Raw genomic sequence first — 10,704 nt, forward strand, 5'->3', positions numbered from 1 at the left:
TTATCATTCGATTTCGCTCATTTTCAATACCAATCGATTCTGGGTCCAGATAGGTTCGTGTACCAAATTTGGTGAAGATATCTCAATATTTACTCAAGTTATCGTGCTAACGGACGGACGGACGGACGAACATGACTCAATCAAATTTTTTTCGATACTGATGATTTTGATATATGGAAGTCTGTATCTATCTCGATTCCTTTATATATGTACAACCAACCGTTATACAAGCAAAGTTAATATACTCTGTATGCAAAGCACGCTGAGTATAAAAATGGGCGGGATCGGTTAAAGACCACAGCAACTTAGATATAAAACAAGTTTAAAAGGGTGGTAGCCTATAATAATAAGCTATAACTTAGCAAAAAATAGTTTTGAATCAATGATATTTCACTTATCCAGTTTTATTGTAAGAGGAAATGGGGAGAGATTTTTTTTTTAGACGGGCGGTGCCACGTGTTATGTAGAAACGTAATTTATCTGAAATGAAATGTGCAATTGAAGTTCACGCTGAGTATATAATGTTCGGTTACACCCGAACTTAGACACCTTTACTTGTTAAATGTACACTTTTTCCTCATATAATTTGTAGGAAAGAAAAAAGTACTTTTCGAAAAACACGCTTACTGAATAAGGCCCCAGCTCCGTAGTATTATATGTATCATAATTCGTTTGCCTACTGTACGTACGGAATTCCTTTTCTACCTGACATTTTCTATATTTTAATTGCTTTTTAAGAAATAAAACATTTTGCCTAATCAAATAAAAGATATTCGAACATTTTTGGAGTTTTAAATTTCTTCTAAATACCGAAAATGTGTGAAGCTGTACTCGAAAGGATACGCTTCGAGAAACAGGGAGCTAAACGCAAATATCAACTATTTAAAATAGAAAATATGACCGTTACATCACCACCGGCGCTAAAAGTCTACTACTGGGAATATTTCGATATTGATGAGTAAAAAAAACATGAAAAGATTTAAGCGATTTCACTTTATCTCGACTGCCAGCTAATGTTGAAAGAGGTTTTCGCGTTATTGGATGAACGCACTTGGCTTCAGCTCACTTGAAGAAGGGCCACCTCGGGATTCAGTCCAAAACTCGCTGCCTCACATAACTACATGAATTATGGCTTTTATGAACTGGCAGTCGAGATCGGTCAAACTTTCATTCAAACGTCAATTGGGTTATTAAATGTACTTCCTATTTGCAGACTCAATAGGGAAATCGATAAGGATAAGGATTATTTTCATCATGACATCGTTATGCCAATGCGCCAAATTAATTGTCGCCCATTGAAAATTATACTCTGGCTAAGAAATTTGTCTGATAACACTTTGACTTTACGTTTGAAACGTATACAACAATGCAATTGTGCGCCGCTGGAAACTCGTGTCGGCTTCAATCAATTTCGTCAATTATTTCATTGCCCTCATAGACGTCTCATAGAAATTTTACAGGAATCAATACATATGAAACAGCAAGATTTAGCAGCTATGCGGGTGGTTTTTTATTATTACCTATTTGGCGAACATACCCTAACTTATGAAGTGACGTAAGTGGAAAAATAGCACGGTCCAGTTTTTAAATGTCCCATTCAAACATTGCGTCGATATTTAGTTCACGGTCATCTATACGACAACAATTTAAGGCAACTTTTCAATTTTCGATTTTGGATTCACGACCCTGAGTCCAAAACATGTGTTTTGATACCGCAATTTTGCACTTGTATTAAAAGTCTTGTTGTTGTAGCGATAAGGTTTCTCCCCGAAGGCTTTGGGGAGTATTATCGATGTGATGGTCGTTTACCAGATACAGATCCGGTACGCTCCGGTAACACAGCACAATTAAGGTACTAGCTCGACCATCTCGGGAACGGTTTGTATGGCCACATTAAACCTTCAGGCCATCCCTCCCTCCCCACCCCCAAGTTCCATGAGGAGATTGGGGTCGCCAGAGTCTCGGCTTTTAATGAAACAGAATTCGCCACGGATAGGTGAGGTTGACAATTGGGTTTGGAGAAGTTATATATTGCGCTGGCAACCTGAAAAGATTGCGCTACCCAACCCCTTGAATCTGGTATTTTAGTCGCCTCTTACGACAGGCATACCTACCGCGGGTATATTCTAACCCCCTGACCCGCTGGAGGGGTCATGCTGTCCTATAGAATTACCAAAAGTCATTAACATGTTGGTCCTAAATGAGTTTTGAAAATCACATTTATGATTTAATTTTGCAGTAGCTCAGATGCACGAGTTATTCGATTAAATTTTAAAATCAATGTTAGCGGTTTGGATCCAAATGCCTGCATAATGACGCGTGAACTTATACCGGCTGATTTGAGAGAGCATCGACGTTTTGTGCAACCAATTTGGGTGCAGAATATAACGGGACAACATTTGAATTTCGTCTTTTCCACACGTGAACGAGGTTTGAAATTAATGAATCCGAATTTAACTGTGCCACGACTTAGCATTTGGCCTTTGATGGTAGAATATAGACCGAGCGATTTTACAAATGAGGTTTGTGTGATTTCTATTGTTTTTCTTTCTACCTAATATAATATAATTCGATTTTAAGAGTATTTTCACCAAAGGACCACTTCGGCTGTTCTTATATTCGGGAAAAGGAAGCCAATCGACTCTTCTAACTTTAGTTTTTCGAGTGCTTCTCCGTATATTCTAGTTACAGAAATTAAAGTATTCGAACGCATTAGGACTGTCGGGTGCACAAATACTTGAAATAGATCAAACTTAGATAATAAAATGAAAGTTCGATTATTTAAATGGGGATAATTTTAGAGTACCCAAAATAATCGAGTTTTCGAATGGGAATTACGTTCGCGTATCCTCGAAGTTACATGAGCCAATATTTCAATACCAAATAAACAAGAATCTGAGAATAATTTATTTAATAGATGTATCCAATAGATTGAAAACAGCGCCTATTTCAACACTCGCGCAAATAATTTGCTTTAATAAGTCCCTGCGGATGTTCTATTCGAAAAACGGAATACAATCGAGGATCCGAGCGAAAATTATTCGTATTCTGCTAGTATTTGTACAACTCAATTATTATTTTCATTAATTTGAATATCAAAAATAATTCGAATATCGAAAATGATGCGGTTATTCAAAGTATGTATATCGCATAAAGAGAACTTCAAAATGTTCGGTTATACAAAGGGGTTATTTAATATTCGAGTACCCACACTAACCGAGCTTAGCACTGGAAATTAAATTCGAATTTCTTCTTGATGGATTGTGTTTTAGATTGAGCAATTAATTGGTAATAATGTAACCAATTGAGGTTTAGCATTGTTGTTGTTTTTGTTGTAGCAGTGGAGGTTTCCACGGCAGTCGGTTCTATGTACCGGAGCGACTCGGGATTTTTCCCGACCAAGGACTGTCATTTCAGTGTAACCCCATTTAATTTGAGGTTGAGCATTCCTTTCCCTTAATTTTTCATATATGTAGCTCAAATTCAACTTGAATTTCGAAAATATGCGTACAAAATTTCTAGTCAAAGCCACAGGCTATCTCAATGACGTTAGCGCAGATCCCGAACTACCTATTGAGGATTATCAATGTGCCGACTTTCCATATGTCGTATACCCAAATAAGCTAGATTTTGATATGCAGTATTCTGAGAAACGTAGCTTAATGGTATCAATACATAACTACAATCAAAAATGTGTTGAGTTTCGTTGGCAAAAGTAAGTTCATACCTTTTGATGTGTATATATATTTACTTACTAGTGTGCTTCTATTTAATTAAAGCTACATCATTAGCGACTTATTCGAAGTTACATTTGATCCTAACAATTTTCGTCTCAAACCACATCATTCTAAATTATGCATTGTAAATTTGAGCGTTTTCGAACGTGCACTGTATTTTAAACGCATACCATTGGCATTGGAAGTGCATCGCGTATTCGATAAACCAACGAAAATTGCACAAGAACTACTTGAAGAAGTCGAATCCATTGATGATCCGAAATGGAAAGAACCCAGCTATATGGTTCATATATTTGTACAACTCAACTTGAAAGTGAATTTTAAGCCTGAAGAAATTATTAATATACGATGGGATCCGCCACCAACAAAACGCGAGCGCACATCAATAAAAAGTTCAGATAATACAATATTTGAAAAAATGTATTGGGATTATTTGTCGGAATCTGATTTTATGCGCACCAAGCAATTACCAGAGTTAAACGATGAGCTAAGTTATGAGGATGTTATACGTTTACATCCTGGTCCATTCCCGCTTGTAAAAACTTTAGAAATCCAGCGCAGGTATGGATGCGACTTAAGTTAAATTATTTCACAATTTAAAACTTTTTTCTCTTTTTTATTTCATACTCAATGATTTACACTTTAAATTAAATCTCTCACTGCAGTACCATATTGCGTATCATCAGTCAGCTTATAGCGGAGTCGCTTCGTGATTTGGCTAAGAATTGGCGTTTCATTCCAGCCGAATTTACCGAAGAGCAAATGTAAAGTATAGCTATTTAAATTTAATAGCGATTACGTAATTTATGCCAATACAACGACATTGGTAGCATGGTATCTCGTTGCAGACATTTTTGATCGGTTAATCTGTTGGAACAAAAAATAGATTATTTATTAAAAAAAAATAATAAATTGAAAATAAAATAGCTTTCCGACCTAAAACTTGCTTGACGCAACCTTTCCAAATAGCGTTCGACAGCGATGGATGGTAAAAATAACTTTCGCGCATCTCTTGGCACTTTATCCATAAGACTGCGGGCCTGTAAATACCAAATGTAGGAATATTGTTTATAACAATAGTTTTGAGATTTTTATTTTAAGTTCCTCAATGCAGGGCTTTCCTATTTTTAGTTGTGCTACTCATATATTCGAATTTGCTTAGCAAACAGTAAAATTCCGATATTCGAAATTTCGAACAATTAAAATATTTTGAACAACCATCGTGGTGTGGTGGTAGCCACTCGCCTACCACACCGAGGTCCAGGGTTCGTGTCCCCGGAGAAGAAAATCAAATGCTTTAGTTTCTGATTTTTATTTTAAGTTTAGTTTTGTGATTTTTATTGTAAGCTCCCCAATACAGAGCTTTCTTAGTTTTGGTAGTCATTCCACTCAGATGTTCGAATTTCCAAAATGTAATTAAAATTACATATTTAATTGCTTAACAAATAGTAAAATGTCGATATTCGAAAAATTGAACAATTCAAATATTTGGAGCGGCGGTTAAAGGTCCAGGGTTCAGAGCTTTAGAAAAACTGTTTATAATCGAGGTCGCCTCTCGGCAGTGTCTTTCTGCTATGATAAGCTTTTCAGCTAAAGTTCAACTCATTTCTGATGCCGCTCGGAGTCGGCATAAAACATGTAGGTCCCGCCCCGCCAATTTTGTAGGAAAAAAAGCACGTAGCATGACGCAAATTGGAAGAGAAGCTCGACTTATCTTTTATGTCGTCGGATATTAATGTTTACAATGTGCATTTTCGGATATTCAAACAAATAAGAGCGAAAAGGGACCTGCACATAAACACAGCAATTAGAAATAATATATAAGATTTGCCTTGCGTTCAAATGGAGGCTTCAATTGTATTTTTGAACTGGAAATACAGCATATATGTAATACATACATATATGCAGTAGAGTTAGGTTTTTCGAATACTTGTGATGATAAACATATTAAAGCATTCAGACATATGTCCTACTAAGTTGTTCGTTATCAGTTCCGGGAAGATTTTTGAATATTTGAAAACTGAAATTGATAAATTCTGAATTCTTGTATAAATTTAATTTTTAACCGGGGTTAAGACTATATAGATTGGTCGAATATCAAAATTATTGATATTAGGAATTTTAGATTATTCGAGTAGGTGATATGAGCAAATTTCTTAGTAGCCGCTCATATCTACTTTGTACTTTTAATTTTCTTAACGTAATTCCCGTATTCGAATTTCTATCCAAATTTTGTTTATCGCACAATACAAATAATTAATGTAAATTTAGTAATAATAGTTTTCCGTATATTTGTTATCAGTACAACACGCCTTTTTTGTTGTTGTTGTTGCTGTTGTTGTTGCGATAAGATTTCTCCCCGAAGGCTTTGGGGAGTGTTATCGATGTGATGGTCCTTTGCCGGATACAGCTCCGGTACGCTCCGATAACACAGCACCATTAAGGTGCTAGCCCAACCATATCGGGAACGATTTATATGGCCACATTAAACCTTCAGGCCATCCCTCCCTCCCCACCCCCAAGTTCCTTGAGGAGCTTGGTGTCGCCAGAGCTTCGTCTGTTAGTGAAACAGGATACGCCGCGGATAGGTGAGGTTGACAATTGGGTTTGGAGAAGCTATATATTGCGCTGGCAACCTGAAATGGTTGCGTTACACAGCCCCTTGAATCTGGTTCTTTAGTCGCCTCTTACGAATACGCCTTTCGAATATCGTTGTTGTTGTTGTAGCGATAAGGACACTCCCCGAAGGCCTTGGGGATTGTTATCGATGTTGATGGTCCTTCGCCGGATGCAGACCCGGTACGTTCCGGTACCAAGCCCGACCATATCGGGAACGTTTTGTTATGACCACAAGCAACCTTCTAGGCCATTCCGCCCTCCCACTCCCTAGATCCATGAGGAGTTCGGGGTCGCCAGATCCTCGGTTGTTATTGAAACAGGATTTGAATGGCTAGGTGAGGCTGACAATTGGCTGCGCTGGTAACCCCTTAAGAGGGTTGCGCTACACAACCCCTTGAATGCATTTGGTATTTTAGTCGCCTCTTACTACAGGCATACCTACCGCGGGTATATTCTAACCCCCTAACCCACTGGGGGGTTTCCAATATCGTCGATTATTACCTTGGGTACAGTATTTAAATTTCGGGATGTATATGTCTTATCAGCCTTACACATGTTTACCTTTTCCAAATGCTGATGAGCCACTGTTGCCACTTCAAATATACATTCCTCAACACCTTTATCACCCGTTTTTTCGCGCATAACACGCTCCTGGCTAACACCATGTTTTATTAACACTTCATGTGGTATGTTTAGAGCTTGGTTGCGTCCCTTATAAGGAATTGCTCGTAGCAGTGTTGTTATGCCTTGTGATTTACCCAAATGTGAAACTGCATGATCAACTTGTATATCCTTAATGCCATTCAATTCAACTAAAAGATGAAAAAGTGATGAGAATACCTGATCGGCATACTCTTCTAATTGTTTTACTGTAAGGAATGGTTGATTGCTGGGACGATCACGTGCTGTAACTAAACGTTTCAAATATATTTTACTTATTTTATTTGCGTTCACTGTCTGTAGTAGGAAGATGCAAGATGCAAGACGATTAATTACAAAACAATACAGTAAATTTATGTATCGATTTTCCTTTTTTATCACATTTCGTTATTGTTTTATTTGTCTAAAGAGTTGCCTGTCTTGCAATTAACATAGGCAAATAGATTTTCCCATATCAGGTTCTGTTCGGGATATGCATTGTTGAACTTTGAATAGAACGCATATTACGGACAGATAACATCCATTAAAATGTGATAAAATAGAAAAATATGCCCGAACTATGTAATATACAAACATTTTTTAATTCTCGCAAAACAGGATGATCCTCAACATAAGAAGTTTCACTTGCAAAGCATTTATCAACTGAATCATACCAAAATTTCAATTTTAATTTAGTTATATGTTCTTCAGATACCTGTAAGCAGAGAATAGACATTAGTTTAAATATAACACCAAAATTATCATTAAAGTTATTGCCTCTCACCTTGGCGCCACAATTGGCCACCTCAACGTTGAATGCCCGCAAAGCAAAAGCGTGACGCCTTTGTTCGCCATTCAAAAGCAATGTGCACAAGTAGTTCTCGTAATCATTTTTCCTGCAATAAGTGAGCTATTTGAACATAATTTTTGATTTACATAACACATACAGCGGCTGCATTATTTTGCAAATCCCTACCCTCAGATAAATACTCACTCCACTAAACTGATACAATAATTTGTACAGAAGGATTCATTTGTTGTTTTCTTTTCTACGCTGTGCGCCGCTCTGTGTTGTTGTGGAAAAGACTTTTGCAAACTTTTAGAATAAATAAAACGTTTAAACAAATACCGCATTATTAGTTGCAGCCTGAGAACCCTTTTTTGTTTTTGTTTACAAAATATTTTTTTAGGTTATAACTGATGCTGTCAAATTCCACAGCTGATGCGGAGATTGACGGAGGTAATAGTCTAGTTGTGGGGTCGACTCATCGCGGAACGATACAAGGTGGCAGCATGGGACAGCTGATCATACCCTTTTTTTATTTGATTTGATACATCAACTTTCGGCGTAGTACGATTTTGACATTTGTCCATCGAATTTACAAAAACAAAATACATGGAATTTTTATTTATGTTTGTAGGTATGTCACCATGCTGCCACCTTGTATCGCTCCGTCATGGGTCGACTGCTAATACGCTACCAAAAATATCGAGAGAGGTGTCAAACGACGCGTATTGTCATCAGTATTAATAATCCGAAGGCGGAAAATAAAAATATTAACTCGTTCAAAAGATATTAACGAAAAACCGAAAAAAGACCCGCGGGTACCTCCGAAACCGGGGGTTGGATCCATAGTATTTTTGCGCAGAACACCTTTCTGAGTTGGCAGCCGTCGGCCGCGCTTATAAAAAATAACCCTGGGCTACGCCATGCCAAATCCGGGTGTGTGGTATAACCGTGGCTACCGCCACGGTGATGCACAATTTTTGTTGTGGGTACAAACACAACAACAACCACATGGAAATCGCCAACTTCAACTGAAGATATCTCCGGACAGAGATAAAAATTTTCTTTTCCGCCTTCGGATTATTCTTCTCGAGATTAATACGCGTCTTTTGACACCTCACTCGATATTTTTGATAGCGAATTAGCAGTCGACCCCTCAACTAGACTATTACCAGTGACGGCAATGGCACACATACTTTAGCAGTTCAATTGTTTAAATTGATTGGGGAATTATGAGAGCCTAAACATGTTCTGGGGAGCTTTTGATAACGGAACCATGTATTGGGTAATAGTCTAGTTGAGGGGTCGACTGCTAATACGCTACCAAAATTATCGAGAAAGGTGTCAAACGACGCGTCTTGACATCAGTATTAATAATCAGAAGGTAGTATTTTTGCGCAGAACACCTTTCTGCGTTGGCGGCCTTCGGCCGCGCTTATAAAAAATAACCCTGGGCTACGCCATGCCAAGTCCGGGTGTGTGGTATAACCATGGCTACCGCCACGGGGATGCACACTTTTTTTTGGGGGTACAAACACAACAACCACCACATGAAAATCGCCAAATTCTTACTTGGTTGTTGTTGGTAGAGGAGTTTAACGGGCGTAATCAAAGTTGGCAAATCTCTTCTTAATACTTACAAAGCTGCATGGCCCGCATCGTGAGCAATGTGCTTAGAACTAGGTAGATGATAGCTGTGCTGAGGACTGGGTCGGCGACAGCGCTTATCAGGCAAGGTGAAACAACTAGAGAGGTCGCGAAGATAACCATTAATTTGGAACTTATGTATGTATGGATGGGCCTACCAAATCAGGTTAAGGGGTATCTCAGCGGTATTCACGTTCATGAAGATTAAATTAACCCTTTCGATTCGAAAAGCTTGTGAGGTAAACAGAAGTTATTAAAGGTGTTCAATCCTTAAAATGGGCAAAGCAAAAGCATTCTATCACATCAAGATGAAATTCGGGTAAAAAGGGGCGGTGGGAGGGGCTGGGACAAATACGTCCCATTAGTACTTTTGTATGGGACTTATTTGTTCCGATTAGTATTTTTGGATCTCTTACCTGAAATATAATTGCATTTGGCTTTTATAAGAAAATTAACTTTATTTCAAATTCAATGAATAATTTCGGTAAAGAATAAAAGAAAAAATAATAGAGAAGCAATACAGTATAAAAAGAGGGCGAAGCAATCCTTGCAGAGAGGAATTTCGCATTCTTCGCATATCGTCTTGGTTCTCCTCTCCTTATTTTGTTCCGCACAGCCTGTGCCACGCCTTCGATTAGGAATTGGAATAGGTAGGTGACCTGCGGCTAGTTTCCTTTTTCTCCCAGACATGTCACATCGACGAACAACTGCTCTCTTCTTCCCTTTAGCTATCATATTTGGCGCCAGAACTATTATGAATTCTATGAGTGGATTTTGTCTCCGTCCAAGTTGAGAACTGATTACCTAACAATTGCCAACTGACATCATCAACAATCGGTAAAAGGTTTGTTTTGACGAATAGTGTCTTACAGATGGCAAACGATTTTATGGCATAATTAGTATGCAACCAATTACGATTTTTTTTTCTCCGATATATGTAAGCTTTATGTTTTTGTAATTTGCTTTGGAGTTGGAGAAGGCTCAAAGTTATCGCTACTGCCTTCTGAAAAATCGGCATCCTCAACCTTGGAGGAGATTAATGTGGGGTTTTTTGTCGAATTTGCGTTGTTGTTGTTGTTGTTGTAGCAGTGCTTCGCCCCACCTAATAGGTGCGACCGATCACAAATTGTCATCAATATCGTCTAACGGGAGTCCTGCTGTTTCAACAGGGGTGGACCATAATGAAAGAGGTGTTAGAGGCGTTGGTTCCACATTACAATTAAAGAGATGGTTGGTGTCATGTGGGGACACATTGCAAGCGGGGCATACATTTTG

The 10,704-nt window shown here is 38.2% G+C and overlaps 2 protein-coding genes across 2 annotated transcripts; one reads left to right on the plus strand and one right to left on the minus strand.

The window, feature by feature from the left end:
• Nucleotides 1–694: 694 nt before the first annotated feature.
• Nucleotides 695–4,701, plus strand: LOC137251227 (uncharacterized). The gene is made up of 6 exons (XM_067785475.1): nucleotides 695–958; nucleotides 1,214–1,555; nucleotides 2,240–2,522; nucleotides 3,477–3,715; nucleotides 3,780–4,298; nucleotides 4,403–4,701. Exons 1-6 carry the CDS (start codon nucleotides 816–818, stop codon nucleotides 4,503–4,505), a joined length of 1,629 nt encoding a protein of 542 aa, XP_067641576.1. The 5' UTR covers nucleotides 695–815; the 3' UTR covers nucleotides 4,506–4,701.
• sicily (NADH dehydrogenase (ubiquinone) complex I, assembly factor 6 homolog sicily) lies at nucleotides 4,333–8,220 on the minus strand. The gene is made up of 6 exons (XM_067785474.1): nucleotides 7,990–8,220; nucleotides 7,780–7,891; nucleotides 7,591–7,710; nucleotides 6,918–7,313; nucleotides 4,674–4,777; nucleotides 4,333–4,604 (listed from the first exon to the last, which is right to left on the minus strand). The coding sequence occupies exons 1-6, from the start codon at nucleotides 8,127–8,129 to the stop codon at nucleotides 4,523–4,525; spliced, it is 954 nt and encodes a 317-aa protein (XP_067641575.1). The 5' UTR covers nucleotides 8,130–8,220; the 3' UTR covers nucleotides 4,333–4,522.
• Between the last annotated feature and the right edge of the window lie 2,484 nt (nucleotides 8,221–10,704).

This window comes from Eurosta solidaginis, chromosome 4, assembly GCF_040869045.1.
Source record: "Eurosta solidaginis isolate ZX-2024a chromosome 4, ASM4086904v1, whole genome shotgun sequence".
In the NCBI taxonomy this organism is placed as follows: Eukaryota; Metazoa; Arthropoda; class Insecta; order Diptera; family Tephritidae; genus Eurosta; species Eurosta solidaginis.

Excerpts from the sequence above, each read along its gene's own strand:
- LOC137251227 (XM_067785475.1), top strand. The coding sequence starts at position 816 with ATGTGTGAAGCTGTACTCGAAAGGATACGCTTCGAGAAACAGGGAGCT. Across the intron at positions 1,556-2,239 it reads ACCCTAACTTATGAAGTGAC|TAGCTCAGATGCACGAGTTA; the intron begins GTAAGTGGAAAA and ends TTAATTTTGCAG. Across the intron at positions 3,716-3,779 it reads GTTGAGTTTCGTTGGCAAAA|CTACATCATTAGCGACTTAT; the intron begins GTAAGTTCATAC and ends ATTTAATTAAAG.
- sicily (XM_067785474.1), bottom strand. The coding sequence starts at position 8,129 with ATGCGGTATTTGTTTAAACGTTTTATTTATTCTAAAAGTTTGCAAAAG. Across the intron at positions 7,711-7,779 it reads TGGCCAATTGTGGCGCCAAG|GTATCTGAAGAACATATAAC; the intron begins GTGAGAGGCAAT and ends CTCTGCTTACAG. Across the intron at positions 7,314-7,590 it reads TTTTGCGAGAATTAAAAAAT|ACAGTGAACGCAAATAAAAT; the intron begins GTTTGTATATTA and ends TTCCTACTACAG.